This window comes from Hypanus sabinus, chromosome 3 (assembly GCF_030144855.1).
Source record: "Hypanus sabinus isolate sHypSab1 chromosome 3, sHypSab1.hap1, whole genome shotgun sequence".
Lineage (NCBI taxonomy): Eukaryota > Metazoa > Chordata > Chondrichthyes > Myliobatiformes > Dasyatidae > Hypanus > Hypanus sabinus.
Genome location: NC_082708.1, coordinates 162,171,504 through 162,189,784, shown reverse-complemented (window position 1 = coordinate 162,189,784; position 18,281 = coordinate 162,171,504). Strand labels below are relative to the sequence as shown.

Sequence of the window (18,281 nt, the reverse complement as noted above, 5' to 3'; positions counted from 1 at the left end):
TGGCCCATGAATCAAGGCTAGGAATGTGTGATCAGCTGTTATCCCATTGAATGGGCTCTGAGGGCTCAACTACTGTTCTCACATCTTATGGTTTCATTTCCAGGTTGTTTTAGATTTTGCTCTGATGTATTACAGAACGAAGCCGTGATATTCATGTTAACCTACTATTATGACACCTCGCTTTGCAAAAAAAAAAGTTGCCATCAGTGCAATGTATTCCGGGAAACCAATTATCCTGATTCCATCTCCTGTTTGCCACCTGGCGGCGCTCTAGAGGCATTTCTATGCAATGGCCGAGCTCTCTGTCGGCACTCCAAACATGCGCATGCGCTGGGAATTTGTACTCTTATCAGCCCTCTGAAGCTACGCCTGCGCAATGGGTGCACGCCCCCCCCCCCCACCGCAGAAGGCGGCGAGCGGAGCGGCAGAAGCCGAAGTTCTGTGTGAGTGCATCGGTGGCCGTTTCCCTGGCGGATTGTGCGGCAGATACGTGCGCAGCCTCGGGGCGGGAAGTAGTTCCGGCAGCCGCCATCTTGTGGCGAAAGATAACGGCGCTGCAGCTACCGGACAGAGTCCGCACCGAATCCGCGCTCCGGCCCCACGGGCTGGGGGAGCCGAGCAGCCGCGGCACCGGCGGCACCCACAGTAGTTAGCCGCCCTGATTCGCCCTACTCGTCAGTCCCGACAAAGAGCGGGAGGTGCCGAACCGCGGGATGGCAATGAAGCGGATTACCAAGGTAGAGAGACGGGGCCGGGCCTGGAGCGTGGGGGGGGGGGGGTGATGCGGGCCCAGACTCGATGCTTTCCCTCACACTCGGGCAGCGGGGAGACCAGGCCGCCGACTCCGCTTCTCCCAGGCTCGGTGGGTATTGTCACTTTGCCCAGGAATTGCGGGAGATGTTGCGTCGGGAACGAGAAGTGAGCGATTACTGCTGTCGGCAGTGTCCTTGTCCATTGAACCCCGGCACAGACCCCTCGTCTGGCCTCCCACCCCACCCTCGACTCATCACATTCCACCTCCTTCCTTTCGCCCCCTCACCTCACCTACATGTCTGTATTCTAGCCCTCATCACCACTCCTGTCTCCTTATCTATTGTTTTCTTTTTTGCCTCTCACATCTGGGCATTAGTTTATTTTAATTCACCTCATTCCCTTCCCCCCATATCCTGGTAAGGTACCAAAGATCTCCAGGGAATATCCAATGAAAGATCTCTTGAAGCTGCAATGTTAACTTTGTTTCTTTCTCCACAGATGCTGCCTGACGAAGTGTATTTCCAGTTTTTTCCTGATTCTCTTGCATATTTCTGACACCTGCAACATTGTTATCTTGGGAAATCCGTATGTAATAATGACCAACCCAAGAAATTCTGCAGGTGCCGGAAATCTAAAGCAACATATATAAAATGCTGGAGGAGCTCAGCAATTCAGACAGCATCCATGGAAGTGAATAGCTAATTGATGTTTCAGGCCAAGACCCCTTGTCATGTTTGTTCATTTCTATGGATGCTGCCTGACCTAATGAGTTCCTGCAGCATTTTGTGTATAAGGCAAAACATTATATTGAAGCCAATCAAAAAAATGCATTAACTTCCTCTTGAATCAGAGCTGAAGTATAGAGTTCAGTTAATATCTTGCTTTCAGGAACTTGTTCCTGCTGTTTTTTTAATTACTTGGTATGAAGGATTAGATCAAACGTTTGTCTACAAGGAGTGACCCATAGACTGTAGAAATTGATTCAGTTTTGCCAGTGCATTGAGCATTATTTCATCTATATTTCGGTTTGCTTGCACTTTCTGAGTGGATAAGGTTGCTTTCAATTTGGGTTAAAAGATTTTGGTATGGTCTATCTTGGTTTTCTAAGGGTAGTATTGGATCTTACTTTGTAATTTAATATCTAATTTATTTGAATTTTTAACTTCATTATAAACCCTTGCAAAAACTGGTTACAGCTTGAAATTGCGATAATTTTTGAAGTGAGCAGTAATGTGGAAATTAAGGATTTTTGGATTACTTTGATGTTTTATTATAGAAAAAATATTCACAGTAAATACCTAAAAGTCTTTTAGGCTTATCAGTTTGATTCCCTTAGTGGATTTTGTGTCTTTTCAACTACTTTGAATAAAAATGTAGCAGAACCCATGTGTCAAGTCAACTGTTTCAGCAGATCATGGGTAATATTTTGCTTCAGTACCACTTTCTTGAAATAATCCCATGTCCCTGAATTTCCCTTAAATTTAAAAAAATCAGTTGATCTCTTGAATGTATTCATAGACTGAGTGGCCGCAAACTTGGGGAAGGAATTCTGAAGATACAGTAGCTTCTGGGTAAAGATTTTTCTTGTTATTGCTGTACCTGTCCTAAGCCTGATAGGGATTTTGTATGTTCCTCTGAGATCTCCTCTCATCTAATATCTGCAAAGTATAGATTTTAGCTTCTCTATCGTTTCCTGAACTTTTCTACCATCACTTAAATATTTATGAACTATTATGGAATTTAAACAAACCTGCCTGGCTTCTACAGAAGTATTATAACCAAACAATTGAAGAGAATGAGAAAATTGCATTTGTGCAGTATTAAGTTCATGTAAAAAAAAAGGTCAAACAAGTGTGATTGTGTTTCCATACTAATAGAGCATAAGTAGGTTATGTAGTCCTTTGCAGCTACTAGATTTTCCCAATATTCCTCAATTTTGTGATTTTGTCTTAACTCATTTTGAACATGTACTGGCAGATTAATTAGCTGTTGGAAATCACATCTCAGAGTTCTATGTAGAAATGAATCAAAGGCAGAAACAATCAGGATAGACAGGAGCAAATATGAGGAAATCTGCAGATGCTGGAAATTCAAGCAACACACATAAAATGCTGGTGGAATGCAGCAGGCCAGGCAGCATCTATAGGAAGAAGCACTGTCGAGGTTTTGGGCCGAGACCCTTCGTCAGGACTAACTGAAAGGAAAGAGGACAGATTAGGAGAATGGGCAAAGATATGGCAGCTGGAATAGTGTTGGGAAGTGTACGGACATGCACTTTGGTAGAAGAAATGAAAAGGTTGATTATTTTCTAAATGGAGAGAAAATACATATAACTGAAGTGCAAAGAGGCTTGGCAGTTCTTGTGCAGGATTCCCTAAAGGTTAATTTGCAGGTTGAGTCTGTAGTGAGTAAGGCAGATGTTAGCATTCATATCAAGAGGTCTAGAATATAAAAGCAAGAATATAATATTAAGACTTTTATAAAACACTGGTGAGGCCTCACTTGGAGTATGAGCAGTTTTGGTCCCCTTATCTTAGAAAGGATATACTGAAACTGGAGAGGGTTCAAAGGAGGTTCACGAAAATGATTCCAGGATTGAATGGCTTGTCATATGAAGAGTGTTTGATGGCTCTAGGCCTGTATTCACAGAATTCAGAAGAATGGGGGATGACCTCATAAGACCTGTTGAATGGTGAAAGGCCTCAATAGAGTAGATGTGGAGAGGTTGTTTCCTATGTTGGGAGAGTCTAAGACCAAAGGGGCTTCCTTTTAGAAGGGAGATGAGGAATTTATAATATATATGTGGAATTCTTTGCCACAGGCAGCTGTTGAGGTCGTCTTTATGTATATTTAAGGTACATGTTGATAGATTCTTGATTGGTCAGGGCATGAAGGGATACGGGGAGAAGGCTGAAGTTTGGGGCTGAGGGGTAAATAGATCAGCCATGATGAAATGGTGGAGCAGACTCGATGGGCCAAATGGCCTAATTCTGCTCCTATAGCATATGGAAGTTAATAGGCTTGTGAGAGAGAATAAGTGCAGAACTGAAGGGAAATGAAAGATGATTTGGTTGAAAAATTGGATGGTCTAATTAATGGTGATAGAAGACAAATTTGGCTTGTAGATATTGAAGAAGATTGTAAAACCTACGTAGAGCAGCTTTCAGTGAGTCACAGTGCACTCCTGTAGAGTTGTTGTTCCAGGTCCTTGGTCAGGCAGGAATTAATTCTAGCCCCAACCAACCTACATATAAAGCAAATGGCAGGATCCTTTGAGCACTAATGAACAGAAGAATCTTTGAGTGCAAATTTGCAACCAAAGTAGATAGGACGATGAAGGTGAACAGTATCTTGTCTTCATCAGTCGGGGTATGGAGTATAAAAGTCAATAAACCATATTGCGGCTAAGTTAGTATTTGACTTTTCTGCCCTGGAAAAAGATTTTGATTATCTAACCTATGTCTCTCATATTATCCTTCCATCACGTTGCCCCTGAGACTCCGACATCCAAGTCTGTTCAGTCTCTCCTTGTAGTTAATGTACTTAAATTTAGGCAACATCTTGGTGAACCTCATTCCGCTCTCTCTCCACATTCTTCCTGTAATGTGGCAACCAGAACTACACACAGTGCTCCAAATGTGGTCTTACCAAAGTTCTATACAGCTGTAACGCGAGAGAATATGAAACACAAGCTGAATTTAATTGGACACTAAGGTACAAATTATCACTGGTTGTATCTCAAAAGGAAGTTCAGAAGAGGGAAGGAGTTGAGAGCTGGAGACTGCATTTTGTGTGCCATACCACCAGTATTTAAATAGCAATGTTGAAAGAGCGGTGAGAATTCTCAGGCTGTGAAGAGACAAAGAATAATAGTGAGGTAGGGCTGTGGTCCCCAACCATCGGGTCGCAAAGCATATACTACCGGGCTGCGAGAAAACTGATTTGGCGATATGAGACAGCTGCACCTTTCCTCATTCCCTGTCACGCCCACTGTTGAACAGGAGGTCATTACGCATGTGCAGTTATTACCTACAAGAGGTCATCAGTCACCTAAATGTAGTGATACCCTCATGCCAGGGATCACTGGTTGGCCTCAGGTAACTGGTGGCCTCGTGCGGCCGGCAGGAAGTGCTGTTGCTACTGGCCTGGAACACAGACAGATGGGCGCCGCCTCTAAACCTGTTTAGCAACTAAATGTTCGTGGGAAACCCGGTGCTAAAATATTCACAGACGACCTAATTCAGGCTCAAGGTTTCGTAAGTAGTAGAGCAGCTACCTCGCTGTGATCTACTGCAAGTCATCCCTCGAGACAAACTTTTGTCAGCCGATCCTACAAGGAGGGCATGCCCTCTGTCGCACTCCTCGCTCGGTCAATCACTCTCTATGGACTGCAACCGCTGCAGCCCCGTACGGGGACTTCCGGCCCTTACCTTGTCTTCAATGTGTGTTGCAATGATTTTATATGTTCATACAAGGAAAATATGCGCCGTGTGTTTAATATCCAAAAGTTATTTAAAATATTATGATGCTATTGACTTATAAGTGAGTTGCAATTGATTTATCACTATTCATGCGAGGAAAATATGCGCTGTGTGTTTAATATTACATTCATTAGATAAACCCTTTTAGAAACAAAATTGAGTGTATTAATTAGCCACTTGTAGTTGACTTATTACCTATATTCCGGTTGTGATTAACACCCCCGGTTGGCCGGTCCGCAAGAATATTGTCGATATTAAACCGGTCCACTGTGCAAAAAAGGTTAAAAGGTTGGTGACCCCTGAGGTAGGGCACTGCCATTCTGCTTGTATATGGTGCTGGATTTTCTAGTCCTCTTTGACTGTGGTAAGACACATCTGTGGTTATGACCCTGAACTGTAATTCCGAAGTTGTGATTTTCAGCCATTTTAGATTTTCTGAAAATTTGCTGCCTTTGCTACTCCAGGTAGTGGTTTCCATAACATAGAACTTTTTCTTTGAAATTAAAATCCCACTGTTCCCAGGTGTGTGATATACCAACATCAGATTTGTGTACATGTATTTCGAAATCCTTTTTTTTTAGCTGAATTCTGTTCATTCATGCTTTAAGGTAATCAAAAAAAATCAGAATCAGGTTTATTGTCACTGACCTAAGTGATGAAAACTGTAGCAGCAGTATGCCTGTAACAAATTGTTAAAACAGCCTTTAGTAATTTGTTATAGACATTACAAGTTACTATAATTCATAATCAAAATAAATACTTATTAGTCTATATTGGTCAGGGACAGCCATGGATGCTGTGTCCTAGTTGTCTACGTTGTTTGTGCAGTGCCATCAGTTGGTATGCAAACCAGGGCAGAACAATATTGAGAACAAGCTGTTGCCCATGCAGCTGGTGAATCCAAAGGAATGGCAGAGACTGATACCGTTTGGCACCAGTGGTGTCACAGGAGTTGCAAGTCATCGTTGAATTCAGTGTAGGACTGCCTTAGTGACTCCAGCTCCAAATTTTCCCCTTGGGGGTTTACTCCCAATGCCTTTCTCATGAGTGGGTATAGCTGCAAGGCTATGGAGGTTTGAATTAAGTGTTTTCTTTCTGGTTGAACTTCCAAGCCCTATCTGCCAGAACAACTGGTTTTAAGCCACCAATAACCAACCTTTGTGCCTTCTTTTGTCAGTAGAAATAGTTCCGCTGGGCTTAGCTAAGCCATGTGCGAAGGCCAGGAGCTAGACTTGGTGTCAATGGCTATTTGAGACGCCCACCATTTAAATAGTGAGCTTATCCCTACTAACCCCATCTCAGTTACAACAACCTTAAGGTTGGGGGAAGGGTAGTGAGGATAAGTCCCACTACCTATTAAATGCTTGCAATAGTGCACATCACAAATAAATAGGTACTACAAAGGAGTTTTTGGAATACCTTTAAACTCAAGCCACTTCAAACTGCGTCATCTCCTGTTTCCACTGCAATAAATTTGACTTTGATTTCCCCATTTGCCTTTCTCCTTTTAACTTTGCTGCTATCCCATATCCATACTACAGGCATGGCATCATGCTTCTAATTTCAAAAATAACTTCATAACAATGAATTTAAAAAGAATAACAATCTGTCAGTGATGAACAGGTATTGAAAGAAATGACCATGGACCTGGCAGAATACAAGTTCTGTTACTGCTTTATACTGGCTAATCAATATCACAAATTCACAGGATGAATTTCTAATATAGTAGCTTTAAAATTTCTGACAAGCAATGTCCAACAAGCACTTTTACAGACTTGATTTTTTAAAAAATTACTGAACTGTAACTTTTCATTTTTAAATCTAGGAGCTAAGTGATTTGGCTCGTGATCCTCCAGCACAGTGTTCTGCAGGCCCAGTTGGCGATGATGGTGAGTATTTTAGATGAACTGTATGTTAATAAAGCAAATTGTACTGACAATAGTATTATTTAAAATCAATTTTTAAAAAAGATTGCTCAGTGGAAGCATCCAGTGCTTAAGAGCCATGCACAATTCCATCAGATATTTTACTCTTGGTTTTTATGTTTACCTCCCGAATCCTCACCATATCCATTAGTGACGTGTGTAGTTCATGTGAAGTTATACCTTCACTAACAATCTTCAGTGAAGAATAAAAAGCTATTGCTCCTTCAGATCTGCAGCAAATTTAGGAACTTTTACTTGGGTTGGGTCAGTCAGCACTTGGTGGAAAAGTATTGATTTGGGTAGGTTTTGATGTGACAATTTTGTTGGTGAGTTTTGACAGATGTTTAAGGATCTCGCAAGTTACATAACCTACTTTCAAATCACGAGCTAGCTCTAAAACCACTTGTATGAGTTTTCATCAGCCAGAAAGCAGTTAGTATCGTTTGAGTCTTCGATGCACATATCTTTTCCAAATTTTCAGTTTGCAAGCCCACCAATATATTTAAATTGTAAAATGTATCTATTCTGCTGGTCTTCCAAGACACTCAATTGTGTGTACAGGCAATACACTTTTGTAACATTAAATAATTTTGAAGAATTTAGGACCTGTAATGCTTTGAATTGTTTAAAAAAGGTATACCAATTAATATTTTAATTCTTATCTTCTGAAGTTCTGGTGTCTCAGGTGGTTCTTGCAGTTTGGAGGATGGCAGATATAACCACACTTTCAGAAATGCAGGATTGAGAAAAGATATTTATTTTATTTAGCGATACAGCACGGAATAGGTCCTTCCCTCCTTTGAGCCACGCCAGCCCAGCAGCCGCACAACACAGATTTAACCCTAACCTAATCGCAGGATAATTTACAATGACTATTTAACCTACCCAGTACTTTGGACTGTGGGAGGAAACCACAGCACCCAGGGTAAACCCACGCATTCCATAGGGATGACGTACAGAGACTTTTTACAAAATGGTGCCAGAATTGAATTCCAAACTCTGGAATGCCCCAAGCTGCAATAGCATCACGCTAACTGCTCCAGTACCATGGACGGTAGTCCTCACTTATTTGTTTACCATCAGTAGCGGGGAGAAATAAGTCATCAGTAAGAGGTGTAAGAAAATAATACCTAGAAAAGAATATTAGGATTTGGCAGCTACTGTATTGAAATACTTTGAGGATATCCTAATAGAGTTTAAAATAAAAGTGAACTAATCTAGGTGGCGTATTCGGATTTTAAGAAGGGTTTCAATATGATCCCATGCAGGAGATTGGCCAACAAGATTAAAGCACACAATACTGAGGGTAATGTCTTGGCATGGATTGAGAATTAGTTGACAGACCAATTAAGAGGGGCTTGGAAGGATATGGTCTGGATGAAAGTGTATGGGATGAGACAAAAGACCAGGTCAGCATAGACTGACTGGGCCAAAAGGCCCATTTCAGTGTTGTATTATTTAATGGGATTACCTGTGTTTGTCTTGGATTGAAGGGTGTGTCCAGCAGTGTAACACAGCAATTGGGGACAGTTTTAGAAAATGGTTTTGAAGTAGAAAATCAGCTCAGATTCTGTCTTCACTTTCAGCACTGCTTTTAGCTTTCTGGATATACCACTAAACTTGTCACCTAACTCTTGGAGTCTGTGGGCTCCAAATTAACACATCAATAATTGAGATGTGCAATTATGTCTAAAGTTACATTGTTTTTGGAATTTATGGGAAGATTTTTAATGCTATATTTTGAAGATTGTTGATTTAAAGTTGCCCATTTTCCAAAGGCAAACAGTTGTCAATCTTTGTGTTGTTAGTAGTTTTGTACTGATTTGTACCTGACATTCAGCTGGATTACAAGTTTAACCAATTTTCAGTTTAAGTGTCTCTGAGAGCAGACCCTTTGAGCAGCAATGTCTGTGCTGACCATGACATCTAATGCAAGCTAATTCTATTTGCCTATAGATGGGCTACATCTCTAGATGGCTTGCCAGTTCACGTTTGTCTAAATGCCTCTTAAATATTGCTATTGTATCTGCTGCCATCCCCAGCAGTGTGTTCCAGGCACCTTGCTGTCTTTGTATATTAAAATTACTTGCTTCATAAATCTCCATTGAACCCATCCCCATCCTCACCCCCACTCCACCTGAAACTGTTCTCTACTATTTGACATTTCTACCGTATCTATGCCTCTCATAATTTTATATACCTCTATCGGCTCTCTTTAGAAGGCCATTTCAACACACATGGGTATTAGATAAAGCAGCCTATGGGATTGTTGCCTCAATGCCAGAGATTCTGATTCAATCCTGTCCTTGGGTGTTGTCCTTACGATGTTTGTATGGTCTCCTTGTGACTGCATGAGATTCTTCTGGTTGGTCCAGTTTCCCTGCCACTGCCCAACCTCCATGTATGCAGGTTGGTAGAAAAATTGGTGTCTCTAAATTGTTCCTAACATGTAGGTGATTTGTATAATCTAGGGAAGGTTGAGGGAGTGTTTGGAGAATAAAATAATCAGATTATTGTAAAATTTGTGATGGTTGGTGTGGACTTGATGCACCAAAGACCCTGTTTCAGTGCTGTATTACTCTGGGACTTTGGAAAGTTCCAGAGTGTTGAACTTAATCTTCAATGTGTGAAGAAATTGGGCCTCTGTGATAGTGGAAACTAAATGCTGCAGGTAATGTCTGCAAACTAATCTTCATCTGAATAGTTCCAAAGAGCTTAGCATTCTGTGAGTAATTTGGGCCTATGAAATGGCAGGTTCTGAGCTTCTAAAGTTGTCTTCTGGAGAATGTGTTCTGAGGCAATTTGAGTGAAGTTATGGGAGCTATGGCTTTCTGAAGGTGGCTTATTATTTGAGGTGGATTTAAGTTTTAGTGCAGTTCCTTTTGACTGAAGTAAAAATCAGGTCTAGCATTCTTTCACCTAAAAATTTGAAAATGCTCATAGCAGGTCAGGTTGTATCTATGGAGAGGGAAACTAAATTAACATTTCGAGTTGAAGTATGTAGATTAGATTAATATATCATGTTCTTTTATGGTTTTTTTTTGGGGGGGGGATTGATATGGGCAGTCCCTCCATCATCATTTCAAATGTATAGAACAGAGTAATTAAACAATTGTGGACAGGCAAGAAATGAAAGTTTATCGCAGCTGGATGGGAATACAAATACAAAGCCTTAGCCTTATGAAATGGCAAGACTTGAGGGGCTGAACAGTTTACACTTGCTCTCAATTGATATGCTTTGTGTTATTGTAGATCAATATGTTGAATGGCAAACTAGTGACTTGAATTAGAATTAATTACTTGATTCAGAATTCCTTGGGTTATTTTCGTTTTGCATCTTCTAGAAGCTTTGGATGTGGTATTTCAGATCTTCAACAAAAATAACATATCTAACGTAATGCTTCTTGGTATATAGGGTTATATTAAGGAGAAAAAGATCTTGACACTACTAGGTCATAACAAGTTACAGTTCATAATTCTGGCTTGGGCAGGACCACCTGAAGTATTTAACACACAAATCTTAGTTGACAATAGTTTCCTTTTATGTATGGATTTCACAGTGGTACAGTGATGTGCATTTTGGAGATTTATTTGGCTGATTGAGGCCTTTTTCATTACCTCTACTTTGGTTACACTATATGCCGCTTATAGTTGAGCCAGCCTGTCCACTTAGTTCTGTCCTTCGAAATGCATTTATTACATTTTACTTATAGGCATGAATTTGCTGGGTTGGATTTTAATTTTTTTTTCCATTGTAAGGTTTCAGTCTTAAATTTGTCTGCTCAAATTCTAAATTAATTCCTGCATTCTGGCTTTGTTACACTTACTGATTCTGGTTTGGTGAGTGTTTTTTAAGCTGTCCCTTGTTGGTTATCAGCCATCATCGACTTGGAGAAAAATGAAAGTTAGTGTGCCCATTTTTAACCACCTTGCAGCAATGTGTTTTTGTTAGTATGACTTTAGACCAAAATAAAGGTAGAAAATCTGGAAATATTCAGTGCGTCAGGCGGAAACTGTAGAAAGTGTTGAAGACTCATCTCTTTCATAGATACTACCAGATCGTCTGGTGATTTCCAGTTTGCTTCTCAGTTTTATTTTATCTGCCTTTAGGCTAAGCTTTGATTATCAAATGTAATTGTATAAATGTATTAATTTGTTTTTTTTTTCTGTTTTTGATTTAAATAATCAATTTTTCTTTCTTCTTTAGCATTTCACTGGCAAGCAACAATCATGGGACCTGTAAGTATTTGTTCAAAGTTTGATAATACAGATTTTTATTGTTTGAAGGATTATAAAATTAGTTTTATTTTTCTCTGTAGAATGACAGTCCATATCAGGGTGGAGTCTTTTTCTTGACAATTCACTTTCCTACAGACTATCCATTTAAACCACCTAAGGCAAGTACAGCTGTTGTCGCCTATTATGATTAATTGTTAAAGTGTTGTCATATTTTGTACTACTTGAGCACTGACAGATTTAATTAATAAATTTAAAGATTTGAATGATAATTGGTTTTTCCCCCAAGCAAACTGCCAGGTCAAGGAACATGGAATTTCCTCTTTGCCTAGCCACTGATTCACATCTGAATGTCTACCCCTTGTGCATTTTGATAAATTAGAGGAAATACATTTCACATTACTATGTCCTTTAGGGAAGTTGTTGAACTATAAAATTAACTTTGAAGGTAGATAGTATACTTTCAAATGATTTGCATCTACCTTTTCAATTCATCTTTAAAAATGCAGACACAAACTATTTAACCTTTCTTAATAGGACAACCCTCTAATCTCAGGAATTTCCTAGTGAATTTCTAATGCAATATCTTTTTTTTTGGATAAGGGACCAAATCAATACACAGTATTATTCCAAGTGAGGTCTCACTAAAATACTGTGAAATTGCAACAAAACCTCTCCAGTTTTACATTCCAACCCAGTTGCAACCTGTCTGTCTTCACCATGTTAGACTAGGTTCATGCAGTAAAACACCTAAACCCCTCCGGGTTTCATTCACTTACAATTTCTCCCCATTCAGATAATATTCTACCTTTTGATTTCTCTTCAAAGTTCAGAATCTTTGAACTTCAAAGTAAATTTGTTATCAAAGTCCATGTATGTCACCATACACTATCCTGAGATTCATTTGCTTGCAGGCATTCTCAGTAAATAGAAAGAAACAACAGAATCAAATGAAAAACTGCACACGACAGAGACAGATAAATAACTAATGTGCAAAAGACAACAAACTGCAAATACAAAAAGAAAAGAAAAACTAATAAGTATCGAGAACACAAATTGTTGTGTTCTTAAAAGTGAGCCCGTAGGTTGTGGAATCAGTTCAGTATTGGGATGAGTGAAGTTATCCCCTCTGGTTCAAGAGCTTTTGTTGAGGAGTAATAACTGTTTCTGAAGTTGGTGGTGTGGTACTTGAGGCTCCTGTACCTCTTGGCAGCAGTTTGAAGAGAGCACGGCCTGGATGGTGGAGACCCTTTATGAAGAATGCTGCTTTCCTGTGACAGTACTTACTGTAGATGTGCTCAGTAGTGGGAAGGCCTTTACCTGTGATGGATAATGGTCTATCCGCTACTTCTTGTAGTTTTTTTTTCCCCCCATTCAAGAGCACTGGTGTTCACACACCAGGCTGCGGTGCAGCCAGTCAGTATATTGTCTTTTGTGCATCTGTAGAAGTTTGTCAGCATTTTAGATTGGATGCTGAATCTGTGCCAATTTCTAAGAAAGTAGAGATGTTGCAGTTACATGCTGGACCCAAAACAAATTCTCTGAAATGATAATGCTGAGGAAGTTGACTCTTTCCACCTCGAATCCTCTGGTATGAACTGGCGCATGAACTTCCAGTTGCTGACATTGACTAAAAGGTGGTGGTTATGGCACCATTCAGACAGACTTTCAATCTCCGCTGCAATGCCAAAAAAGTATTAAGCCCCTTTGAAGTTTTCATGTTTGATTGTTTTACAACATTGAATCACAATGGATTTAATTTGGCTTTTTTGACACTGATCAAAAAAGACTCTTGTGTCAAAGTGAGAATAAATTTTTACAAATTGGTCTAAATTTATTACAATTATTAAACACAAATAATTGATTGCATAATTACTCCTTTCAAGTTAGTATTTACAAGATGCTCCTTTGGCAGCAATTACAGCCTTGAGTGTGTGTGGATAGGTCTCCTGTCAGTTATGCACATTTGGACACTGCAATTTCCCCATATTCTTCTTAAAAAAACTGCTCAAGTTCTGTTAGATTGCAGGGGGATCGTGAGTGAACAGCCCTTTACCAGTCCAGCCACAGATTCTCAATTGGATTGATGTCTGGACTCTGACTTGGTCACTCCGGGACATTAACATTTTGTTTTTAAACCATTCTTATGTAGCTTTGGCTTTATGCTTGGGGTCATTGTCTTGTTGAAAAATAGATCTTCTCCCAAGTTGCAGTTCTCTTGCAAACTGAATCAGGTTTTCTTCTGGGATTTCCCTGTAATTTGCTGCATTCATTTTGCCCTCTACCTTCACCAGCCTTCCAGGGCCTGCTGCAGTGAAGTACCCCACAGTGTGATGGGCCTCATAGTAGGGATGGGGTGTTTTTGATGATGAGCAGTGTTTGGCTTGCACCAAACATAGGGTTTAGTCTGTTGGTCAAAAATCAATTATTTTGTGTTTTTAGAGTTAGTTTGGATTGCTCTATAGAGATTTGTTTTCACTTTGACACAAAAGAGTCTTTTTCTGTTAATCAGTATAAAAAAAAGCCAAATGAAATCCACTGATTGATTCAATGTTGTAAAACAATATAACACGAAAACTTCTAAGGGGTGAATACTTTTTGTAAGCACTGTATATGGAGGGCTGAATTAGTTTTAGTTTGGTGTTTGACACTGATTGAAATGCTCCATTTTCACTTTTGAGTGAATCATTGCTCATTGTGTTATTCCAAAAATTGTATGAGGTAAACTTAAATTGTGTTGTTATGTACCTTATCAACTGAAAAAAAATTCTATGATTTTTTTATGCTTTCAGGTTGCATTTACAACAAGAATTTATCACCCAAATATTAACAGTAATGGCAGCATCTGCCTTGATATTCTAAGATCACAGTGGTCCCCTGCATTAACTATTTCTAAAGGTACAGTGACATTAAGTTTTTTGCACATTTCAGACCAAATGACTGTCTTCTCCTGAACCCAAGGGGTGTCAGGATTTAAAGTTGATCAATCAACTAGGCTATTAGCTGCACTTTGTATTTTAGTTTTTTTGAATGTGTGTTTTATTGTAAGGGCAGATTTTGTTAGTCACTGATTGTCCTTGAAAGAATGGCAATGAGTTTTGATAGCAAAAGCCATGGGACATAGATTTATAAAGAAAATTTTGTACACCTCAGTTAAGCCTCTTCTGCTCCAGTGGTAAAAAGCTCGAGCTATCTGACCTTTCCTTGCAGGGTGCTTGGCAACATTGTTCTACACTCAGTGGCCACTTTATTGGATACACCTGTACACCTTGCTAATGCAAATATCTAATCAACTCAATGCATAAAAGCATGCTGACATAGTCAAGAGATTCAGTTGTTCACCCCAAACAATAAGCATCCAGTGAGCAGCATTTCTGTCGGCAAAAATGCTTTGTTAATGAGAGAGATCAGAGGAGAATGGCTAGACGGGTTCGAGCTGACGGGAAGGTGACAGTAACTCAAATAACCTCTTGTTACAACACAAAGTGTGCCAAAGAGCATCTTTGAATGTACAACATGTTGAAATAAATGGGCTACAACAGGCAAGTTACACTGGGTTCCACTCCTGTACCTAATAAAGTGGCCACCTAGTGTATCTCTCCTTTGACTTGGTGTGTTTACTTGTAGTGTGGTGACCACTGCGTACAGCTGTGATCTAATCAGTGTTGTGTTATGGCTCTTTCATAATCTCCCTGCTCTTGTGTTCAGTGCCTTAACTGATAGAAGTCATATGCCTTTTTAACCACCTTACTGATTTGTTCTGCTACTTTAAAGATCTGTGGTGTCTATGCCACTCATTAAATTCCCTGCAGTTATTCCCTTTGTTGCTTCAATCTCCTTATCCACCATCACATAGAAGTAGACCCTTTGTTTCTCCTCCTCACCCCACTCTCCACCCAGAGTGTTCATACCAGCCTTTTTGCCCATCAACACTGATCCTATTTTTACACATTAGGTCTGTATCCACAATATGTTGCCTATTCAACTGTCTGTCTAAATGCCTCAGCTGCCAGCTCTGGTAATGTGTTCCACTCCATGAAAAATAAATAAAATGAACCCATCAGATCCCCTTTAAAATAATTCATAGCTTAAAACTCTGCCCTCTGGGTCTGGAGATATTTGAAGGGGAAATGTTTCCCATTATATACTTCTATCAGATGTTTCTCCTCACTTCTACCCACACCCTTTTTCAGTGTACTCTTCAGTAAAGGAAATAAACCATGTACATCCAACCTCTCCTCACAGTTGAAAGGCTCCATCGTTGCAGGCCAAGTTTCTTCAGCAACCTTCCAATATAATCATATCCTTTCTCTTAGGTTGGTGAACTGCACAAGGACTCTAGCTGTGGCCTACTTTGTACAGCTATTTCATTACCTCACTACCGTTAAATTCTATGCCACAGCAAATAAAGGCAATACCCTGTATGGTACCTTGTTTGTATGTGCTGTTACCTTTTGGCATCTTTTAACATTTACTTGGAGGTTCTTCAGTTCATCTGTACTCTGTGGGACCCATTCATTCGTGGTGTGTGTATACCTGCCTCGTTAGTGCTTCCAAAACTTGGGTTGAAAATTGTGCAGTGTTGAGCTTCATTTGTCATTTTTCTGTCCCTAAATCAATATAATTGTATATCCAAAGAATACCCTTTGGCTGTCCATAATACCACCAATCATCATGTCAGCTGTAGGGGATAAGATTATTAAGTTCACAATTACATCTTGATTTTAATGTCTATATCAAACTTGGGGTCACAGCGTCAACCTCTGTGATTTGCCAGTGGTCATCAATTGCAATTGAATAAATAGCCTTTGTGTATTGTTAAGCTAATTTCAAATCTAATTTGTTCAAACCGCATTAAACATAGTCATAGAGCACTACAGCCCTTTGGCTTATCCAATCCATGCTGATCTATTATTCTGCCTCATCTCGTCGACCTGAACCGTAGTCCTCCTTACCCCTCCCAACCATGTACCTATCCAGATTTCTCTTAAATGTTGAAATCAAACCTGCATCCACTACTTCCACTGGCACACACTCACCACACCCGAGTGAAGAAGCTTCACTATTCCTATTCCCCTTAAATATTTCACTTTTCACCCTTAACCCATGACTTATAGTTCTCGTCTAACCCATCATCAGTAGAAAAAGCCTGCTTACATTTATGCTATCTGTTGCAGTCTATGATGCAGTAACAACTATAAGTTGGAATGAGTTGAAGCTTGAAGAGGGAATTAGATGAGATACTCTCATACATCTGTTTTTGGAAAGTGGATGCTGTAGAGGAAACTTTCAAATAGCTGAATAAAAATGATGAATGCGTGTTACGTTTGCTGTATATTTCCACCCTATTTTTGTTGTGAATGCCTAAGCTCTTGTATTGTTTTTTCAAAATGCTGTTTGTTTGTCAATATCAAGAGGTCTATAAAAGAGGTCCAACACACGAAATAGCTGCTGGAGCTCAGCAGGTCAGGCAGCATCTGTGAGGGGAATAAACAGTTTTGGGCAAGACTTTTCACGGGGACTGAAGGGATAGAAACCAGAATAAAAAAGGTGGGGGGAGGGGAGGAGATGTACAGACTGCCAGTGATGTAAAAGGAGCTCTAGTACAGGATTCTCTAAAGGTTAACTTGCAAGTTGAGTCAGTAGTAAGGAATTCAAATTGAATGTTAGCATTCATTTCAAGAGGATTAGAATTAAAAAAGCTAGGATGTAATGCTAAGACTTTATACGGCATTGGTCGGACCACATTTTGATAATTGAGAGTAGTTTTGGGCCCCTTATCTAAGGGAGAATGTGCTGGCATTAGAGTCCAGAGGTGGTTTATAAAAACAATCCTGGGAATGAAAGGGTTAATGTATGAGGAGCCTGTACTTGCTGGAATTTAGAAAAATGATTGGGGAATTATATTGAAACTTGCAGAATATTGACAGGCCTAGATAGTGGATGAAGACAGGATGTTTCACATAGTGGGAGAATCTAGCACCAGAGGGTACAGCCTCAGAATAGAAGGACATCACTTTAGGGCAGTGATGAGGAGAAATTTTTTTAGCCAGAAGGTGATAGAGTTCATTTCCACAGATGGCTGCAGAGGTGAAGTCATTGGCTATGTTTAAAGCAGAGGCTGATAGGTTCTTGATTTTTTAAGGATGTCAAAGATTACAGGGAGAAGGCAGGAGAATGGCATTGGAAGGGAAAATAAATCAGCCATGATCAACTGGCTGAATATACTTGATGGACCAAAAGGCCTAATTCTGCTCCTTTGTCTTATGGTCTTGTACAATACTCATAGTTCCACTTAGTCATGTCCTCAAAAGCATTCAAGGAAATTCAGGCAGGAAACCTTAACAAGGCCTCCTGATCATTGCTGTTCAATTCCTGCTCCTTTAAATACATATTGATCCTGCCCCTCAGCATTTTGTCCAATAATTTCTTTGTCATTTATGTTTTGTGACTAGCTTTAGTTACTTGGCTTATACCGACTTCACATCCTGATAGAGATAACTTTGCTGCCTTCTAGTCATCTGATATGAGTTAGAGAAGATATGAAGACATTTGTCAGTACCAGCAATCTGCTCCCATGCTGATCATACTACCCTGCAATACAACGGCCCTTTGGATTTTTCCAACTTTAGGTCTGCTAAGAGATTCAGTGCCTCCTTTTTGGTAGAATTCCATTGTCCTCTTTATGAAATTTTCCAACTGCAATGTCTTACTCCATAGTAAATCTATTTTGATCAAATAATCACAACCCTAGCTCTCTGTTAGTACTAGATTGTCATTGTAAATTTTTGTGTTTAATTCTACTTGGTAAGAATCTAACAGGATATATACAAGCAGTAATGTTAAAATTGGAGTTGTCAGGTTTGAGCACTTTTTAGTTCAACTA

The 18,281-nt window shown here is 39.8% G+C and overlaps 1 protein-coding gene across 3 annotated transcripts in view; it reads left to right on the top strand.

Annotated features, from left to right (window-relative positions):
* The first annotated feature begins 472 nt into the window (after window positions 1-472).
* The window catches only part of LOC132391845 (ubiquitin-conjugating enzyme E2 D3-like), a 34,761-nt gene continuing 16,952 nt past the window's right edge, over window positions 473-18,281 (top strand). Inside the window, exons 1-6 of one of the 3 annotated variants that reach the window (XM_059965525.1) lie at window positions 484-737; window positions 2,272-2,324; window positions 7,060-7,123; window positions 11,367-11,398; window positions 11,479-11,556; window positions 14,188-14,293. In XM_059965525.1, the coding sequence (XP_059821508.1) occupies window positions 11,390-11,398; window positions 11,479-11,556; window positions 14,188-14,293 (193 nt within the window). In that variant the 5' untranslated portion in view covers window positions 484-737; window positions 2,272-2,324; window positions 7,060-7,123; window positions 11,367-11,389. Of the gene's footprint in view, window positions 738-2,271; window positions 2,325-7,059; window positions 7,124-11,366; window positions 11,399-11,478; window positions 11,557-14,187; window positions 14,294-18,281 lie in introns of all 3 variants that reach the window. The other 2 variants (XM_059965524.1, XM_059965523.1) reach the window with 2 other exon arrangements.